This window comes from Fukomys damarensis, unplaced genomic scaffold, assembly GCF_012274545.1.
Source record: "Fukomys damarensis isolate Sample0158 unplaced genomic scaffold, DMR_v1.0_HiC HiC_scaffold_14, whole genome shotgun sequence".
NCBI classification, from domain to species: domain Eukaryota; kingdom Metazoa; phylum Chordata; class Mammalia; order Rodentia; family Bathyergidae; genus Fukomys; species Fukomys damarensis.
Window position 1 is genome coordinate 25,349,987 of NW_022900926.1, and position 21,741 is coordinate 25,371,727.

Sequence of the window (21,741 nt, forward strand, 5' to 3'; positions counted from 1 at the left end):
TTTATTATATAATATATTGTTTATTATATATATATATTATATATATATACACACACACATATGGAATATGGCTGCCAAGTGCCACCCAATGGAAAGGCAGGCTCGTACAAACATTACCGTGTATCATCATCATCCTTATTCACCTAGTACCTCCTAGCACCTTGTGATGTCTGGCTCTTCTCCAAAGTTACAATGACCGTGAAAGATAAATGTTTTGAATGGATCCAGGATATGGAAGCAGCCATGACTGTACCGCTAAAGACTTTCATGAGGGGACTTCCAGAACTGCTTCAAAAAGGGGCAAGAATGATGGGATAAATGTGTTCAAAGTGAGGCGGAGGATTTTGAAGGGGATTTGTGGCGATATATCTTTTGCTATTATCTTAGTTACTTTCCCAATGCTGAGGCAAAATACCCAACACCTTCAAGTTAGGGAAGGAAAGGTTTATTTCAGGTCATAATTTGTAGAAGATTCAGCCCATAGTTGACTGGTTCCAAGGGAGCCCAGCATGGCAGAAAGACATGGCAGAGAACAAACAGTCCAGAGCATGTCAGGCAGGAGGCAGCAATAAAAGAGCCTGACTTCTTTCTGTCCCTTTATATTGCATCCAGGCTACAAGCCTATTATTGGTTGGTGCCACCCACACCCAGGGTGGGGGCTTCCAGTATTCACAGCCCGAACTTTGCTAAGTCAACTTAGTCATCACACACCCTTAATTTCTGTATCACACACCCTAATCCACCCTAGTCCAGCACCACATGTTCATGGTCCAGCCACCTCCAAAAAGCCCCATCAATGAGTGCATAAAGCTTTGGGGAGTCATTTAGACACAAGACATAGCAACTTTAACAAATTTTTTTATTACAATTAAACATGTACATTTCTATCACACCTCATATAAGTATGGAAAACCATAATATATTTATGGGGCTTGGTACTATCTGTTACTTCAGGAATACAATAATAAGGGTCTTGGAACATACCCCCTGCGTTGAAGAGAGACGCTGTCAGCAAAGCACATTTTAAAAATTATAGCAACACAAAAGTCACTAGAAATCAGTTGGCAAAATTCTTGCAGGAGAGAATGGCACCACACTGCCCCTCCCCACTGGACGTGGAACTGGCAGTTTGCTCTGGGCACACTCACGCTACCGCATGCTTTGTACTCTTTCCAAGCCGCAAAGCCTCTCCTGCGGCAGCAACCCGTGCTCCTTGAGCCATCGTAGTAACTGGAGCCACAGCCTTTGCCAAAGTGAAAACAGAACTACAAGGCAGGCTGTGATTAGAAAGTAGTCATCCACATAACCCAGAGTATAATTATGTTTATTTAGATTATCGCCAAAATCCAAACTAATTTTTATCTTGTAGAGACTACAGAGGCTCCCCAAAATATATCAAAATATTCCAGGTGGGGGAATAGTGTAGTCACGGACCTCTTAAGGACTCTGCAAATTTTGAGCTGACCTAGTTGGAGCCTCAGAACCGAACATTGCAGTGCACACATCCACCACCAGAGGGAAACAAAGATCCATCGAAGGACAAAGGCAGGGACTCCAGGTACTGAGAGTAGCTATTGGCGGTAGTACCTTCGCTCTCCTCCTGTCTTTCAGGGTGCTCAACCCAGCAATGCACATGACGAGTGGGCAACGTATAAAAATCTATTCTTTCACTTAAATGAGAAGGAGTTTCTCTTTTTGCTTTCTCTTATTTGTATGCACTGAACAAACTTCGAGTACATGCCATATATAAGCCAGAGACAACCTGAGATGCTCCCGAGTCTCGGGCTGTCCATAGAATTCTGCACAGACCTTTTGCCTAAGCTGAGATGACAGTTCTCTCAGAGTCTCTGTCCAGAACTCACTGGTTAGGTCCCTCACAAAGTGGGTGCGCTCTTCAGGAGAAGGCAAGAGGCCAGCATGTGCTGTTGGAGATGGAGCACTTCCTAGTGAGCCAGCCCCTGCGCTGGGGTGGAGAGACCTCGCCACCGTGTCCGTCTGCAGTGTTCACGTCTGCACAGTTACTTCTAAGCTCGTTTTTCAACTGACAGTTCTTGAGTGCCGGCTGTGTACTCAGACTGTGGGACGTTTCGGGTATTGACAAGAAAGTAAGACCAGTTCCCCAGCCTCAAAGAGCGCCTCCTAATCTGAAGCCCAGGAGAGACACTAGGACTATCCTGCATGTTGGGGAAATAAGCAAAACAAGGCACCAGGAGGGAGGGTAAGATCCCCTGAACTCTTGGGGAAGATGTGGGAGGGAAGGAGGAGAAGGAATAACATCTGAAAGACTCATCTCACTGTGGCATACATCCCAGCAACCACACTTGACTTTCCTGCAAAAAGTCAAATGTCACTACAGATGGGTCACTAGAGATGGAGATACATTTATGGATGAGAAACATCCCCACACCTCGCTGGGCTGAATTAAGGACAAGGACTGGTGGCATCAACACCTACAACTAACAGCCTTCCTTCAGACCTGCCTCCCAGCCTTTCTGTGTGTGGCTACAATCCATGTGGACTGTGGCTTAAACCCCTTCTGTTTGTCCTGCCAGGCCACCTGCCACCATGTGTGGCACCCTTGGCATCATCTTTGACATCACAAACCACAGACTTCCACCTGCTCTGCTGGACAGGAGGAGAGGGGATTTCCTCCTTGCTATTTTTAGGGGCACTGAGCCATCTGGGCTCCTCTGTCTAAACCTCTTCTCTCCCCCTTCTGATGTGAACGAAACTCACTTAGCTCCAAAGAAGACAAACTGTCTTGTTCTGTGTGACCTGGGGAGTGGGGGGCAGTTCTTGGCTACTGTCAGTGAACTTGACCCTGAGGGCTGTTTGAGTACCATGGAAGGAGTAAAGAGAGAAGGGTAAAGAACCAAAATTGGTGCTGCATTCAGAACTCAGTGTATGAACTAAACCTGCCCCAGGAATAACTTCAAATGATCTAGTATACTTAGAAAGTTTTAAATCTAGAGATAATGCCTGCCTTGTGGGTAGGAATGTTTGATAAAGTGTAAATTACTGGAAATTATAACTTTGCATTTATAAACTTGGAATTTCCACTCCCTCATGAGCATCTACATTATTTCTATAAAGTAAAGAATGAGCACCTACAAAATACTAAGTATCCTGCTTGCTCTAGAGGTACAGAGAAGAATACAGCACAGGCCCTGCCCTAAAAAAGCTCAGCGCATTATGGAGTGGTTGTAGGTGTGACCACACACCAGCGTGACTCGGGCCAAATGTGTGTGCTGGAGAAACACACAATGGAAGCTCTCAGCCCTAAGCTTTCACAGCACTAAATGTTGTTGTTGTTGTTGTTGTTTTTCTCTCATTGAGTTTATTGGTACATTTTAGGTATACAGTACAGTCACATTCATCATTGGGACCTTGTACCTTTACATGAGAGGTCTTGGTTCTCATTTTTCCCCTCATCCTTGCCCTCCCTTCACTCCCTCCTCCCTTCCCTATTTACAAATACTTTATTTCCCTTTTTTCATTTTCTCTTTTTTTCCTTTTCCCTTATTACCTTTCCCCTACCCTTCCCATTTCCCCTACACCTTTAGCCCTTTTCTTCCAATTTTACATTGTCAATTATATGATTAGGATCTTACGTACCATTATAGTTTTTCACACCAGAGAAACTATTCAGTATTTATACATGTGTAACTTCTTATTTATTTCACTTAAGAGTATATCCTCAATATGTATCCATTTTTCTATGAATGAATATAATTTCTCTATCTTTAAGGCTGAGTAGTATTCCATTTTCTAGAAAAACCACATCTTCTTTATCCAGTCTCCAACTGATGGGCAAATGGGCTATTTCCAAGTTTTAGCTATTACAAACTGTGCTGCTATAAACATAGGTGCACATATATCACTGTGATATGATTCTTTTAATTCTTTTGGAAAGATACCCTGCAGAGGGATAGCTGGGTCAAATGGAACCTCTAATCCTAGTTATTTGAGTTATCTCCATATTGATTTCCATAGTGGTTGCACCAGTCTGCACTCCCACCGATAATGGAGAAGGGTTCCTTTCTCCCCACACCCCTGCCAACATTTGTTATTGGTTGATTTCTTTTTGTTGTTGTTGTTTTGTTTTGTTTTGTTTTCTTTTTGAGACAGGGTCTCTCTATGTAGTTGAAACTGATCTGGAACTAACCATGTAGCCCAGGCCTGTCTCAAATTCACAGTGATCCTCCTGCCTCAGCCTCCTGAGTGCTGGGATTACAGGCATTGGTTAATTTCTTGATAGCAGCCATTCTTTGTGGGGTGAGGTGGAATCTCAGTGTTGTTTTCATCTGCATGTCTTGAATGACTAGTGATGTTGAACCATTTTTCATGTATGTATTTGGTGCTTTTACTTCTTGGTCTGAGAAATGTCTGTTCATTTCAGATGCCCACTTTTGAATTGCATTTTTATATTTGGAGGGAATGATTTTTTTTTACTTCTTTATATATTCTAGATAATAGTCCTTTGTCTGAGGAGCAACTGGTAAAAATTTTTTCCCACATTGTAGGTCTCTTAGCTCTGTTTGTGGTTTCTTTTGTGGTGCAGAGCTTTTTAATAAAATGAAATCCCAGTTGTTGATTCTTTCTGCTAGTTTCTGTGATACTGAGGATTTGTTCATAAAGTCTTTTCCTATGCCTATGCCTTCAAGAATTCTGCCTAACTTATCTTCCAGCAAATTTAGTAACTCTTTTTAATATTTAGATCTTTAATCCACTTGGATTTTAGTTTTGTGCATGGTGAAAGATAAGTGTCTAGTTTTAATCTTTGGCAGATTGAAATCAAGTTTTTCCAACACCACTAATTAAAGAGGCTATCTTTCCTCCAGTGAGGTTGGTTGGCTCCTTTGTCAAAGATGAGGTAGCTGAGTGCATCTGGAGTTGTTTCTGTATCTTCTAATCTATTCCACTGATCATCAGGTCTGTTTCTTTGCCAGTACCATGCTGTTTTATCACAGTGGCTTTGTAGCATAATTTCAAGTTGGGAATTGTGATACCCCCTACCATGTCTCAGTTGCCTAGAATGGCTTTGTTATTCTAGGCCTCTTCTGCTTCCAAATGAATTTTTGGATTGTTTTCTCTAGTTCTGTGAAATATACTGTTGGAATTTCAATAGGGTTTGTTTGAATCTGTATAGTAGTTTTGGTAGTATGGCCATTTTTAACTATGTTGATTCTCCCTACCCAGGAGCAGGGAATATCTTTCCATTTTCTTATATCCTATTTGATCTCTTTTTTCAGAGTGCTATAGTTTACATTGTAGAGTTCTTTTGCTTCTTTCATTAGATTGATTCCTAGATACTTCATTTTTTGGATGCTATTCTGAAAGGAACTGTTTCCCTAATTTATCTCTCAGTGATACTGTTATTTGTGTACAAGAAGGCTATTGATTTTTGAGTATTGATCTTGTATCTAGCTACTCTGCTGAAAGTGTCAATTAAGTCTAAAAGTCTTTTGGCAGAATTTTTTGTGTGTTCTACGTTCAGTATCATATCATCAGCAAATAATGACAGTTTAACGTCTTCCTTGCCTATCTTTATTGCTTTGGTTTCTTTCTCTTGTCTAATTGCTGTGTCTAATGTTTCCAGACTATATTAAAGAGGAGTGGTGATAGTGGACATCTTTGTCTTGTTCCTGATTTTAACCTGAAGGTTTTCAGTTTTTGACCATTTAATATGATGTTGGCTGTTGGTTTTTCATAGATAGCTAGCCTTTATCAAGTTGAGATAAAGTCCATCTGTTCCAATTATCTGCAGGGTTTTTATCATGAATGGGTGTTGAATTTTGTTGAATGCTTTTTCTGCATCTATTGAGATGATCATATGGATTTTATTCTTGACTCTGTTAATACAGTGAATTACATTTATTGATTTACATATGCTGAACCATCCTTGCATCCCTGGAATAAATCCAACTTGGTCAGGGTGTGTGATCTTCTTCATAACCATCTGTATTCTGTTTACCAGTATCTTATTAAGGATTTTTGCATCTATGTTCACTAAGGAGATTGGCCTGTAGTTCTCTTTTTTTTGGTTGGGTCTTTCCCTGGTTTCGGAATCAAAGTAACACTTGCTTCCAGGAATGAATTCAGAAGTATTGCTTCCCTTTCAATTTTATTGAAAAGTTTAAAAAGTAGTGGCAGTAGTTCTTCTCTAAATGTCTTGTAAAATTCAGCAGTGAATCCATCAGGACCTGAGCTTTTCTTCATTGGTAAACTTTTAATTACATTTTTCATTTCACTGATTGTAATTGGGGTGTTTAGAATTTTTTATCTTCTTTGTTCAACTTTGGTAATTCATAAATATCTAGAAATCTGTCCATTTCTTCTGTGTTTTCCATTTTGTTAGAGTACAGGTTCTCAAAGTAGGTATTGACTATCCTCTGGATTTCTGTTGGATCTGTGTGACTTCACCTTTTTCATTCTGAATTGCATGGATCTGAGCCTTTTCTTTCCTTTTTTTGACAAGGTTGGCTAATGGTTTATCAATTTTATTTATTTTTTCAAAAACACAACTCTTTGATTCATTGATTTTTTTTAGTATCATTCTCTTAGTTTCCATTACATTGATTTCTGCTCTGATCTTTATAATTTCCTCCCTTGCATGTGCTTTGAGTTTTACTTGGTCTTCTTTTTCTAGGAGTCTAAGATTCATTATTAGGTTGTTTGTTTGAGCTTGCTCTGTTTTCCTAGTGTGGGCATTCACTGCTGTGAATTTCCCACATAGAATTGCTTTCTTTGTGCCCCATAGATTCCTGTATGTTGTATTGGCATTATCATTTATTTGTAAAAACTAATTTCTTCTTTAATTTCCTCTGTGACCCATTGGTTGTTCAGGAGAATGTTGTTCAATTTCCATGTGTTTGTAAAGTTCTTACAGTTTCTTATGCCATTGATCTCCAGCTTAATTACACTATGATCTGATAATATACATGAGATAACTTTGATTCCTTTGCATTTATTTAAACCTGTTTTATGAGCTAGTGTGTGGTCTATTTTGGAGAATGACCCATGTGCAGCCAAAAAGAAAGTATATTCTGATTTTGTGGAGTGGAACACTCTATAGCCATCTATTAAGTCCACGTGTTCAAAAGCTTGGTTCAGTTATAGAATTTTGTTGTTGATTTTTGGTCTAGATGATCTGTCTATTTGTGATAGTGGGGCATGTAGATCCCCCACTACAATTGTATTAGTGCTTATTTGGTTTTTCATGTTAGTTAATATTTGTTTTATGTAGTTGGGGGCATTAATATTTGGTACATATATATTTATAATTGTCATCTCTTCCTCTTGAATTGTTCCCTTTACAAGGATATAGTGGCCTTCTTTGTCTCTCTTAATCAGTTTTGGTTTGAAATTTACTTTTTCTGCGAATAAGATAGCATCCTTTCACTTTCAGTCTATGGGTTTCTTTTTGCTCTAGGTGAGTTTCTTATATACAACATATTGTTGGATTTTGCTTCTTAATCCATTTTGCCAGTCTATTTCTCTTGATTGGTGAATTGAGGCCATTAACATTGATGGTTATAACTGATATGTACTACCATTATTGTCATGTTATTATCCTGTTGTTGGCTCTTTTTAATCCACCCTCCTTTAATTTCTTTGCCTTGCCTAATTGATTTGCTCTGTTGGGCCTCATGTTGTTGTGACCTTCATTGTCTTTTTCTAGGATATTGTTTAGAATTGTCTGGAGTTCTGGTTTGGTATTCATGAAGTTTCTCAGATGTTCTTTGTCATGGAAGTATCTTATTTCCCCATCCATTTTGAAAGAGAGTTTTGCAGGATACATCACCTTAGGTTGGAGGTTGTTTTCTTTTACTGTTTGAAATACCTCAGTCCAGGCTCTCCTTGACCTAAGGGTTTGTGTTGAAAAGTCTGCTGTGATTCTGATGGGCTTTCCTTTGCATGTGATTTGTTTCTTTTCTCTAACTGCTTGTAGTATTTTGTTCTTTTGTTGGGTTTCTGGGATCTTGACTATTATATGTCTAGGTGTAGATTTTTTGATCATGGCTAGTTGGAGTTTTAATAGGCCTCACTTATCTGTATGTCAAATTATTTTGCTCTGGGAAGTTTTCTGTCATTAATTCTGTGAAGAGCTTTTTTATGTCATTTGTATTTTCTCCTGTTACTTCATGGATTCCTATCAGTCTTATGTTACTCTTATTTGCATCATCTAGGAGTTGTTGGATTTATTTCTCATGATACCTTACTGTTTTTAAGAGATCTCTTTTTTCACAGTCACTGACTGCAATCCTATCTTCTATATCTGAAATTCTATCTTCACATTCTTTTATCCTGCTGCAAAAAATTTGAATAGAGTTTTTAATCTCCTGGATATCTGTTTGAATCTATTTCATTGATTCCATTTCTTTCCTATGTTGGGCATTCATGGTTTCCATTTCTTTCTTATGCTGGGCCTTCATGGCTTCTATCATGGTCCTGAGCTCATCTATTTTTTTTTTTTTGGTCAGTTTCTGTTCTAGATTCTCTAATTGTGTCTTTCATTGTGCTCACCATCTCTGTAGTTATCTGGGAAAATATTTCTGTTTTGAATTTTTCTAGAGCCTGATTGATCTGTTTTGTTACTTCCTGTGCTATGAGTTCAGGGTGTTCTGGTAGTTGATTGTCAGACTTTTCCACCTCATTTCCCCTAGAGTTCACCACTGATGAACTGGAATTCTGTCTTTGGATCTGGCTTAAGTGTTTTCTCATTTTTATTTTTACTTTTAGGCTGTCCTTGGTTTAATTCCTGGGTTAGGACTTTGATCTTCCTGATATAGCTGCTCTTTAGCTTTTGAATGTCTGATGACTCCTAGACATTCTCATTTTCATAATATCAGAAAGGACAACTCATTAAATCAATCACAACCCTTTAACACAATTGATACAATCAGCAACACAATAGCATCAAGCAGAGCTTAAAAATTGACCATTTGTGGTAGCTATTAAGCTGTCACCTTTAAATCATGTGAATTAAATCAAAATTGAGGAGCAGCCCAAAATATGTTTATAGTGAATAAACTCTTCCATATAGCAACTTTTCCCTTAAGGATGGGGACTTAGATGGAGTTACAAAGAGAGGAATAGATAGGTAGAAGAATTGGAGATGGTTTCAAGTGAAGCCAGAGGACACAGGATGACCATTCAAACTTTAGGAAATTGTTGAAGACAAGCGGGAAAGACAGAGTGCAAAAACAAGGACAAGAATAAAATAACTTAACAGTAATGGGGACTCACTTTCATTTGAAACTGGTGACTCTTGAGTGAAGGAAACAGAAAGACAAAAAGAAAAGAAAGAAGAAAAATTTAAAAAAGAAAAAATCTGAATTAGGGCAGGAACAGTAACAGAAAGGAAGACAAATAATATGAGCAAGCAGGAGACTGCGTGGGAAGAAAAAGACAGAAAAAAGAAAGAATTTGCAGAATGGAATGAGGAAAAGAAAGAAGAAAAAGAATTTGAAGGGCCTCTTTCAGGGTATATCTCTGCTGTCACAATAGATAATGTGGGCAGCATTGGTGCAGAACTAAGTCATTTAGTCTCAGCTAGCTGATGGCAGACCCCTGAGCCTCAGGCTGAATTTGGGCTGCAAGGCCGAATTGAGCTCCCTGATCTCCTGAAGGGTTGAACTCTACAAGATTCTACTACAGGTTCCCTTTGCCCTTTCTCTGAAGAAAGTCAAAGTTCTGATGGAAGGTGGTGATCCCTCCAATTTACCAACTATGGAGGTCTGATGTGCCTTTATTGCTGCTGTTGTTCATTTCTGTTCTATCTTCTGGAGCTCAGTAAAATGACCTGTGTCTCTGCAGAGTGGATCCAGGAACTGGCACAATCAGGAGGCCCAAGAGCTTGGGGGTGAGAGTTGGGGAGTATGTTGCAGAAGCACCTGTGTGACTCACTGGTCCTCACCATACGCCAGATGCAGGCCAGATCATGGGTACTTTCATGGCACAAAGGAAATCCTGTCACCTTCAGGACTCTGTCTTTAGCATCCTTCTTACACATGTGGAGCAGAACCATGAATAAACACATCATTGGAGAGGAAATGCATCCAGTTGGCAAGTATATAAGAGATGTTCCACCTTACAGCAATGTTTGAAATTAGTCTTGAGACTTTTTTAATCCCCTATCAAATTAAGAAATTATCTAAAATGTGAGCACTGCCACCACCATGTTAGTGAGTATAAATGACATGAGCACTCTTAAAGAGTGACAAGTGGGGAATAATTCGGTATGATCCTTTTGGGGTGGAACAGTAGTATACTTGATCCTAGCCAAAAAGCCTAGAAGTGATGGAACAGTAGTATACATAAATAGATTTAGAATTATCAGGACCTTTAACACAGAAATACACTACTAGGAACTTGTTCTAAGCAAATAATCCTAAATACTATAAAAGTATATACAGACACCCAGTCATGGTGGCACACTCCTGGAATCCCAGCCCTCAGGAGGCTGAGGTAGGAGGATCACTATGAGTTGGAGACCAGCCTGGGCTACACAGTGAGTTCCAGGTCATTCTCAACTATATAGTGAGACCCTGTCTAAAAAAAAAAAATAATAAGTATATACAGATGTCACTTATAAAAGTTAAAACTTTGAAACCATCTAATTTTCAAATAATAGGGACATATTTTTTTAATTGCAGTGTATCTATAAGATTAAGTTTTGCTACCCAAAAAATATTTTTTAAAAAATTTGAATGAACCTGGAAATGTGGATGACGGAATGTTAACTGGAAAAAAAACAGGAAACATTAGTATATCCACCAAAGAATCACAACTACATGAAGATGCACTGAAAAGAGTCAGGCAAGAAACCTGAAATGTTACCAGCATTTACTTGCTCGTATTTTTATATATTTTCCAAATTTTCTCTCATAATCATAAATTATTTTATAATACAAACACAAAATATATTCTTTTTAAATGTAATAATAGTGTAGCACATTATAGTTTTTACTGTGTAGATAAATATTTGCAGAGACAGAGTTGTGTCTACACAAAATTAATATAGGTAATACCATTGGTACTATGGGACTGCTCCCCTCCACTCACCCAAACCTCAGCAACATCCAAGGGCCAACCACCCTACTTTTATCCTAAGGCCTACTACCCAGAGGCAGAAGTAAGAAAAACAAAGACTCCTAAGCCTGCCCCAGAAAATTCCAAAAGCCCAAATCAGGATGCTTGCTTACCAGACTCTCCTGAATGACCTGCAGTAACCGTTCTTCCCCTGGAGCTTATCTTAACTAAGGTTCTTGCATATGGACCCAATTATAACAGAATGAGTTATGGGGAAGACCTCCAAGACCCTGAGGAAATTATTCTTGTCCTTTTTTTTGTTTGTTTGTTTTGTCTTAACTTCATTTAAAAAATAGGAAATTTGGGCCAGATTAAGTTTCAAATTTGCAACTAAGTCTAAATTCTGCAGGATCGAGCCAGGGATTTGGCTCATTGATTCCGCCACCTGCCTCGCAAGCTCAAGGGCCCAAGTTCTATCATCAGTACCAAAAAAAAAAAAAAAAATGGTGAAAAAAATTCTTCAGGATTATCTAAGATTAACACAGTTACAAATTAAAAGTTCTTGACAGATACATATATTCTGAGAGTCAAATCATTCCAATAGCTGGTATTCATAAGGAAAAATATTGAAACTATCAATGTGTTCAAATTCTCAGATGAAATTATGTCATATATTAGCTTTTCTCTTTCCATTTACAAGGTTTTGCCCAGCAAGGGAGAGAAGCGGCAGCTCTGCCTTCAAGAGAGTGGCATGCAGCAGAACCAATTGGGCAGGCTATAAAAAGTGATCACTCCTACAGCCACTGCTGTCCCTGTGACAAGACTGAGGAAGGCATAGCTCTTCATTTCCTGCACCATACGGTAAGAGGGTCCAACTGTGGATGGAGCTTTCTGCAAGGAAGGTGCCTGTCTGACAATCCTGCAGCCACATGGGCTGTGGGATAGCGGGGTTGTGGGGGGGTGGGAGTTGCTACTTTCTAGCCATTTGGCAGAGAGACTAGCTAGCACTTGCGGGCAGAGCCTGGGTTCTTCTCAGAACAGCCTTCTCACAGCGCTGCTGCCTGGAATGGGCACATTCTGAAAGCCCTGGCCTAGTTTGACAGTGAGACTCTAAGCTTAGCTCACTGCCCACCCTGAAGCAGCACCACCCCATGCCTGGTCCCCGGTGTCCAAGAGCACCCCAAGGGGAAAGCTGCAATGGTGTCACCACCACGAAGATCTTGGTAAGTAGGGCAAACCTCAGTCTGATGTGGGTCAGGCACCCCAAAGCTACTGGAGATGGAGCATGGATGGCAACCCTCCATCCCAAAGGGAACTAGAAATCGTCACCCACTGAAAGACCATTGTTCAAAACAATGCTTATTGATTGACCCTATTTGGGTTTATGCAGAGTTCCAGAAGAATACATTTATTTGAATGTCTGGAAAATTTTGCAGATGTTTACAATGTTAGAAATGTTAATAATAACTCTTTTGAATGTGAACATTCTTTTAGATTTGGGTTTTTGTCTATTAAGCTTTCATGTTATTGTTTTCTAAAATGAACATACATTTCTAAGTTTTAAAATATTTATTTGGAAATCTCAACTGAAAACTGTGCAGGGAGGACGGTGACATCTGTTGAACCTAAGAGCTGAGATCCTAGATTCTAACCAAGAATCTAAACCTCTCTCTTCTCCCCATGTGTGTGTCCTCTGTCCCTTTCTGGATAGTTTTTACATCTTCCTCCAAATGCTGGGAATAGATCATAGAAGGTCATGTTATAGAGTGTTCTTACCATAGTTTTTAAAGTTTCATTAGAAAGAAATACTTGCCTGGAAGAGAAAAATGAGTCATCACATTTTCAAGAACATACGCGGTATATTTCTGAATTTAGTCTGGGAACAAGAACAATCATAGTTCGGCATACAGAGCAACAGCCCAGACAATACTTGAGGAAGTTAAGCAAATTGTTATTTGTTAATTCATTGACAAAGGATGTTACATTGAAATCAACAGTGTTTGTTGATGGCAAGATAATACTAGTTAAATAAAGTGAAGCTCCAGTTCAATAAGGAGTGGGCATCTTTCATGAGTAACTCTCTGGAATTGTTTTATATGCAATAATACATCTTGGAAAGAAGGGGTAGTTGACAGAATAAGGTTTGAATTTAGATCCCTGTAGCCAGATTTGAAGCGGCAGCAGAAGCATTTGTTCTAAGCTCAGATTCAGGACAGAAGTTGCTTCATAAAACCAAACTGCTTTTCAAGACTCAAAAATCTCCAGTGTTTATTAGCCAGTACAGAGACCATACACTCTTCATAGACTCAAAGACACAATGAGAATTTCCATCTCACCGTCTCTGTGAAACAGCTTTGTGGGTAGGTTTTTCTTTTTAATCACACTTAGTAGCTTTCCCATCATTCAGAGTCACTGGCATTGGTCAGAGGTATGCCATGTGGGGGGCAGGTGGCTCATAATACAATGGTTCTCGTGGCCAGTACACTGACCAGCTCAGTCAGCCCAGCACAATGAGATCAGTGACAACATGGAGGCTGAAAAGGAAGCCTCCTTCTGGTCAAGACAGGGAAGCTTCTGGAAGAGAAGGCACTGACCAAGGCAGAGGGGGTACAGCAGACGGGGGACGTGCGGTCACAGGCCTGAAGTCATGGAAAGAAAGACTTCCAGAAGCAGTGTAGTGTGGGTACCAACAGGCTCTGCTCCCCTAAGGAGAGCTGGGACCTGTGGCACTGGTGATAAGACACTTTTCTGCAGGAAAGTGGCACGGCTGAAAAACATAACAGTCTGCCACCAAATGAGAGGGCAGTTGAAGTAGGTAGAGAGCAAAGATACTCCACTTCCTGGTCTTGCTGCTGCCTCGGTGAGCTCAAAGGGATGATGAGGGCCTGAGTGGTCACCACAAACACAGGAGCTTGGGATAGTCTCATACTAGACGTAGATAAACTGATTACTGACTGTCCAGTAACTGCTCATCTGCAAAAAAAAAATCATTGTTTTAGAATGCAGCAATTTCAATCTTCTTATAAAAGGAATGATAATACATGGCCTGTCATATTGGTTCTTCTTTTAAGCATCTTCTAAACACTGTTCACATATTCAAGATAGAAGCAACACTGACCTAGATTTTTGCTTTTCCTTCTGTTTCTTTCAACAATTTTAATGCTGAGGGGAATGGCCTTAAAACTGCTACAATATCAGATTCAGGAAGAGAAAATACACAGGCAGCTAAAGACACATGGGAGGGAGTATGCAATAAAGGAATTCATTTAACTTTCCACAAGGGCTTCCTGGGCCAAGCTGCCCCTGTGTCCTCCTCCTTCTGCACCTTTAGGTATCAGGACCTCGCTCTCTCTGGCTGTTGGTTTGTAACTGTAAAATCCTATCTCTGGCTTTTCCCTTTAGTGCAAGTATCTTTTCAATATCCATGGCCTCTAATGCTTGTGGTAACAAAACAAAAGCCGAGTAACCCCACAGAAAGCCTCCCCAGAGCCACCAGGGAATTGGGCTTCCTGTCCTGAGGCCTTTTAGGGGCTCAGAGAAGCTAGGGAGGAAAATGGGAAGAGTCAGTCATGTGAGGGTGCAAAGGCCTGTGAGCCCTGGGAGCGCCCTCCCACATATATGCAGCCAGGTCTGTGCTGGGTCAAAACTTTGTAGGTTTTTCCTTTTGCAATACTGAGGAATGACGAAGAAAGGTTATCCCAGGGGTCAGGAGGCAGGCAGAGCCTCCTGGAGCCTCCTTTTGCAGGGTGACTCGGGAATGTGTTCTGTTGTCCCATGAGTGAGGTCTGGAGTCTGGGAGGCCTAAGGACTAGGAATGAGGTGATTCTAGAGCCCTCTGTGAGATCCAAAGGGTACTCCTTCAGGAGCCAGGGACAGGCATCTCGCATTGCCACATCCCAGCCACCTAAAAAGGCGGAATGCCTTTTTTAGTCCTTTGCTTCCTTGGGAAGCCAAAGGGACAACGAGAAAAGTTTCCATGGCTGGCGGTGGTCTGAAGGCAGAGTGGCCTGACCAGGAGCCCTGGTGTCTTCACAATGTGGCCACGGTCCTCTGTGGGTACTGCTACTAACTTTGGGTCAGATTGTTACACACCCCCTTGTCTTTGTAACACACTGGGGCCACCATCCCAACACCAGGTCTGGGGCTGCACACAGCACCTGTCTGGCCTTCCATTGTCCCATCCTACCAGGGCCTGATATCAGCCACTTTTCTATTTTGTGCAGCTGCCCAGTATGTTCCACTCAAACATTTTCCAGCTGTGACCTAAAGCATAGCAGTCACACTTGAAAAACACTGTCAGGGTCACTGTCAGCCTACAGTGACCTCCTAATCTAGTACATTCGGCTTCACCTCTTCACATCTGGGGGCACCACATCAACCCTGATTCCATGAATCACGCAGCTCTCCTATGTGCTTAAAAAGGAGCTGTCCTGTTGTAACACAGCTTCCTGTTAACAGACTTCACCTCTGCTGAAATACAACTGTAACATAAGCTGAAGGCTCAAAATGTCAGTCAAGACTGTTGCTCAGGTACTGATATGAAATCCAGGCATGGTGGCTTGAAGCCCAGAGCCAGCACAAGGTGCTTCAGAAAGACTGGTCCTCATCTCTGATCCAGGTAGATTCCCCCTAGCTGTATCTGCTTGGCAAGAAGCAATACTTTGTCACAGGCCTTTTTATTTGGCCATCCCAGTTGATTTCATAGCTTTGCTGGGCTCTGTCAGGGAAATGTTGCCAAGTGACAGCTCAGGAATGTCTCGTTCACATCTCACTGCCAAGTTTCCAGCAGTACATGGGCCTGGAATTCCTTTTAAAGACCACAGCCATTGGCAAGGGACTCTGAGTCATGAGACATGCTCTCCAGTCCCTTTTCTTACACAGCAACAGTCCTGCAAATTTGGACAAATACCTGCCCCAAGTTCTTCAGAAAATCCTTGGGTCCCTTGATGCTGCAGTGGAAGCTAAAGTCTTGAGCATCCACTATATTTCATAAATGATTTATACTTCATAAATTTGGAATGAACTGCTGAAATACAAGGCTCACCCAGGGCTTTCATGCCCAAATTGTAACTTCCCAGAACCTTGCCTGACAAGACTGCCCAGCTCTGTACCTCCTACCAGTGTGGCTGTTTCCCTCTGAATATGTTTTGGATTACAAAAGTGTTGCTCATCTGGAAACTTTAGTTCCCTCAGGGAACAGAAGTACTATGTAACGTACAAGATAAGTCATTGTTTTGGGTTGACTGTAACAAGTGTAGCTGAAATTAAACTTTTCCTCGCTGATAGCAAACCATGGGTAACTCTGAACTGAGAAACCACGGAAAAGAGAAGGAAATGTAATTCATACCATCAGTGAGCTTTACAAACATGAACCTATTGCTTAGTCTTCATCAAATTATTAGTAATGGCAAGTACTTATGAGCCCTTGCTTAGTGGCACACCCAGTTCTAAGCACTCCAGGCATACTAATCCTGTAATTCTCATATCAATTAATTGGGGTGATGAGTACTCCTCTTATTGCTATTTTACTGACCAGAAACAGAGGCACAAAGAGGTTAAGTAAGTCGCCTCAGGTCATGGCTGAGCAGGACATGAATTCTTTAAGGCATAGTCTGTACTATGCTGTCCTACCCTCGTTCAGGGGCAAATAACAAAAGAAAATCTGTTATAAATTACTGTGGGACCTAGCCAAGGGAAAACAGAAAGTCAAAACAGCTGGACAATGTCCTCAGAGCTGACCCTATGGAACCCCTGAGGAACCCTGCTAAACTGGCGCTGGTACCAGCTGGCATCAAGATCCCTGCATCTACCAAACCTGGGCCTCTCAACTATGCTCCTCCTCCTGGACAGTTAAGTCTTGGCTGTCCTTTCCTAAGCAGTCTGTCCTGTTCTGCTCTGTTCTTTCTTGTCTTTTCTTTCTCCTTCTCTTTTTTCTTCCTTCCTTTATTTTTCTTTATTTCTTTCCTTTCTTTCTTGCAGTACTCAGAATTAAACCAGCATCTTCCCACTGAGCTATATATCCCAGCACTTTCTACAACTTTTATATTGAAATAGGGTCTTACTAAGTTACTCAGTTTCCCAGGCTGGGCTCAAGCTTGTGATCCACCTGCCTCAGCCTTCCAAAATGCTAGGATTACAGATGTGTGTCACCATACTGGGCTTCCCAGCAGTCTTTCTTTATATAGTGTTGAGTGATGTCCTGGAGAAGTTGAGAAAAGTAAAATCTCATTAAACCAAATCTCTATGGTGAGAATGACCAGTGGCTGTGGTAAGGCCTTTGTCTTTTTAAAAAGCATTTCTCAACTCAGATGCTTCTCTGACAGCAAGGCAAAGAGAACAAAGAATTCAGTGCCATGTAAGGAATGCAGCTTTTTAGTTGTATCTCTGAATTCTTTTTTTTTTCAAGTAAAATTCATATACCAAAATAGACAACCATCACCACTACAACTCCAGAACATTTTTATCACCTCAACAAGAAATCGCATGCTTCTTAGCAGTCCTTCTCCTCTCTGCCACCCTCCAGGTCCTGGCAAGCACTGTTCTGCTTTCTGTCACTTTAAATTTGCCTAGTGCATTTATATTTGACATAAATGGATGGAATGGAATCAGGCAACATGAGGCCATTTGTGTCTGGCTGTTTTCGTTTCCAGTTTTATTCGTATTGAGGTATGAATTGATTCTTCACTCCTTTTCACAACAGGATAATGTTATATTCCATTCTGATGATAAACCACATCTCCGTTATCCACTCATCAGTTCATGAGCGTTTAGGTTCTTTCTACTTTGGGGATGTTATGAATAACACTGCTGTGAATATTTGTATACACTTTTGGGGGGGCATATGTTTTGATTACCTTGGGGTAAACCAAGGAATAGAATTGCTGGATCTGATGGAGATAAGACGTAGTACTTAAATATGGGATGTTTAAAGTAATCCATTAAATCATAGGACCTGGTGGCTACCTGTACAGAGTCATCCACTATTTCAAGCTCTGTAACCTCAGATGTATTAACTGCCCTCACTGAATCTCACCTTGTTTGTTGCTGTTGTTCTCTATGTTAAAGGCCTTGAGTCCATTTTCTGCTGGTGTCCTTGGGAAGATTAACTGAGATAATGTGAGTGAAAGTGTCTATGAAGCATGCAGTATGAGTTATCATCACCACATGTTGGGTTAGATGTGCCCTTCACAAAGGCCTGCTGGGGACACACATGCACACACACACATGCACACACACACACACACACACACGGCACTGGCTGTGCCGAGTGAATCCTTTTTCTTCCCAGCAGTGGCCCTGCTGGAAAATAATCCCGTGAGAGGCTCTAATTACAATCATGACTTAATGAGTTAGCTCATGAAGAGAGTGGAGAGGAAATAAATCTTTCATATGGGAATTTCAAGTACCAATCAGAAGGTAACATTTTCACCTACACTGCACACTGCACACAGGCTACGCACACATACTCTACACACACTGTACATGCTGCACATACCATACCCACAATACACATGCTACATGCGTGTTCACACACTGCAGGCACATGCACACTGCATGTGCACTCTGCACGCTGTCTACACGGAGGACGCACACACTGCTGCACATGCTCCCGGGAAGCTTGCCCACCTTCCAGGTCAGGGATCCTCCTCGCATGCTGGCGCGTCACTCTGGGACCCTCTCCTCCAAGAGACGTCCTGTCCTGGATATTTTCGTCCATGTCCTTTCATCCTGTGTCAGGTTTCCTCAGGGCCTTGCTGGCCTCTAGTCAGAGCTAAGCATTCTGATAAGCTGATGTGGTCACTACCCCCAGGATGAGCAGACAGATGAATTCCAGCCCTGCCACAGGCTAGTTGTGTGGCCTCAGGGAGATTAGTTAGCCTTTCCGTGCTTCAGTCTCCTCCTGTGTAAGCAGGGGTGATGATAAGTACCTTACAAAGGATCATGATGGAGATAAAATGAGACTTGCTCTACCACGCATCAGCACCAGTGCATGAGATAGAGTAGGTGATGAACAGGCATTAGCTGATATCATCATTGTGTCCATAGCTCTGGTCTCTCCACCCTCCAGAGCAGCTATGTGGGACATCATGGTATCATCTTCATATTCGAGCCTGTCTCCCCGAGGGCTCTAGTGTCTGGTGAGGGGAAATGCGGACAGGTGTGCCGGGCAGCACTGGTCAGTGCACCCTCTGAGCTTCTTGGAAGTGCTCTCTGATAGTTAGGTATGTTCTGCCTCTCCCTAAAAGTGTCCTGCTCACAAACTTGTAGGCACTAACAGACATACATATTACTTTCACCCCTCCTGATCCAACTCAATATTTATAATACAATTCAAACTCCTTATGCCCTGAGTGGCCTGGCCCACACTTACTTCCCAGCTTCCCCCACTTAAGTTCCCACAGCCTCACCCACCTGCTGGTCTCCCAGACCCCTCCCCTCTGCTGCCACTGTCACCACCAGATCAAGCTTCCCTTCCCCCATCTCCATCCTCCTCCACCATCGCCCCAGCTCCAAAGCCACCCATCCCAGAAGCCCTGTTGGATCTGCATTGCTGTCTCTACCATCTTCACTCTGTGCCAGAAATTCTGTTTCCTCCCTGTGTTCCCACAGCATTTTTCTAGAACACTGTACTTGTACTGTGATGGTTACAAATAACATTAGTTCTTATCACTTATACCACACTGTGAGTTATTATAATTTTGTTATTTGTAGCATTGTTTTCCATTTTTATAGTCTCCTGCCAAGATCTTGCAAATAACTAAGTATTTCATATTTGTTGAGTTGAATAGTTTGCACCCTTCAAAACAGCTGAGCTTTAACATTAACTCCTGAAATAACTACCTTAACTGTGTTGCAAACCCACATCAATAATGCCTATAAATCCCGAATCTATTGAGGCAGTCTATTGCTAAGAGTTAGTGCCGTGGCAGCTCACCTCAGGACCTCCTGGCATGTAGGAAGCACTCAGTACGTGTTAGCTGTTACAGGTCTCAAGATCATTTCTTCCTGGTTTGCTCTTAACCTGTGAAATCTGGAGAGGGCAGTTTAGATGCGTAGTTACCTTTCACCAGCAGGAGGCACCCATCTCCAGGGTGAGCCCAGGGAGACTTTAGTCCGGGGGAGGAAGCTGGAGCGCTTTTATAAATATCAAGAAAATCTCGGGTTTAAAGGTCACCCCAGGCGCTCTGCAAGAGTCTGCACGGGGAGGACACTTGGCAAGTTCCACAGCACCTCCATCTCCACCCACCACCTGCTTAAAAGGGCAAGGTTTACAGCAGTGGTGGGATGGTGTAGGTTGGAGTGGAGACAGCAGGCTGTTGGGGAGGGGGGTGGCGCTGCTTGTAGCTGTTGATGTAGACTGATTTGGGCACTGAGATTTCTTTCAAGATTAGCTAACATGTGTCCTCCATCCTTGCTTATACAGTCAGTCACTCCTGGAACCTAGGACCTAGTCCTCATGAAGTGGCTCTCATCACTTTATTTCTCCAGTCCCTCCTCCAGCAAATTGGTGTTGTGATGTGTTCCTTGGAACCCACATACCTTCCCCATCTGCTGGCGTCTCCAGGCTTGTTCATCACTGGCCCCTCCAGGTACCTTTGGTGATCTCCCTAGTCCCCCAGTTCTTCTTCCACCAAACTGCTCCTAGGATCTTTCCAGAGAGGGCACCTTCCCTGGTGCCACCTGCTGGGCCACCTGCCTTTTCCTGTAACTGCATTTGCTGCTCCATTTGATGAGGAAATTCATTAGCAGTTGAGTCATCGGCCACCCACTCAGAGGTCATGGATGTGAAAAAAGCAGGACAAGAAAGGCTGAAGAAATCAAGTGCGAATCCTGCTCTCCTGTACTTAGAGCTGTTCACTCACCTGCGGTATCCTTTCAACAGAAAGCCTGTGAGACACCAGGGGTCTCTCAGGCTGTCTCTGGGGTTAGCAAACTGAATAAGGATATGTGACCCTGGCCTCAGGGAAACAGAGCATCCAATACCAGAAACAGCCAAGAGGACTGGATGCGTAGACACATAGTCAGACATAGATGTACTCAAGTACTATCTCAGAAACAATAATACTTTGTTTTAAAGAGAAAAATAGCAAGAACATTTTGAGAGCAAAGAAAGGAACAGTAATCCTTCATCTACTCCCTAAAAGACTCCTCCCCATCTTTGATATTTTTATTTTCTTTCATGAGAAAATAAACTACTTCATTTCACAAGGGACAAGACTTGAAAAACTGACTTAAATTAAAATGACATTCCTGATAGGAACAAGAAAATGCAGGAGAAAGCCGAAGACCTCCCATTTCACAAATGAGGAGACTGAGGCTGTGTGCTGAAGGTTCAGCAAGCTGGCCAGGCTCACAGGTCAAACCTCTTGGTTCTCAAGCATCCTCCTCTCCCTGGTCTCCTTTACACCACTCTATGTGCCAGCCAGGGTACAGTCCTGGGTACATCAGGCCCTCCAGTGTCTCACAGAATGCCAGCAGGATTAATTTTCATGAAGTCAGGTGGAGAAATGCTGGATGAGATGGTCTGGTTGAGGGGCACCAGGGCCTGCCATGCTGGGCTGGGGCCCAGCTGCAACCTGCTATTCCAGAATCTAATTGCTAGAAGATAGACCAGGGCATTTATTAGTGCTTCAAGGTGGCTTTGTGTGTGCGTGTGTGTGTGTATGAGAGAGAGAGAGAGAGAGAGAGAGAGAGAGAGAGAGAGAG

At 41.9% G+C, this 21,741-nt stretch overlaps 1 protein-coding gene and 2 long non-coding RNA genes across 3 annotated transcripts in view; 1 reads left to right on the plus strand and 2 right to left on the minus strand.

The window, feature by feature from the left end:
• LOC104862997 overlaps positions 1 to 11,425 on the minus strand; it is a 14,020-nt gene extending 2,595 nt beyond the window's left edge. The window contains exon 1 of the long non-coding RNA XR_780465.1: positions 11,208 to 11,425. This is a non-coding gene — a long non-coding RNA (uncharacterized LOC104862997). The remainder of the gene's footprint in view (positions 1 to 11,207) is intronic.
• A 557-nt stretch (positions 11,426 to 11,982) lies between these two features.
• LOC117285984 overlaps positions 11,983 to 21,741 on the plus strand; it is a 47,907-nt gene continuing 38,148 nt past the window's right edge. The window contains exon 1 of the mRNA XM_033763186.1: positions 11,983 to 12,257. Coding sequence (XP_033619077.1) covers positions 12,232 to 12,257 — 26 coding nt within the window. The 5' untranslated portion in view covers positions 11,983 to 12,231. The remainder of the gene's footprint in view (positions 12,258 to 21,741) is intronic.
• Positions 18,077 to 20,061, minus strand: LOC104862995. The gene is made up of 3 exons (XR_780464.1): positions 19,970 to 20,061; positions 18,661 to 18,934; positions 18,077 to 18,140 (listed from the first exon to the last, which is right to left on the minus strand). It is a non-coding gene; the product is annotated as an uncharacterized LOC104862995 (long non-coding RNA).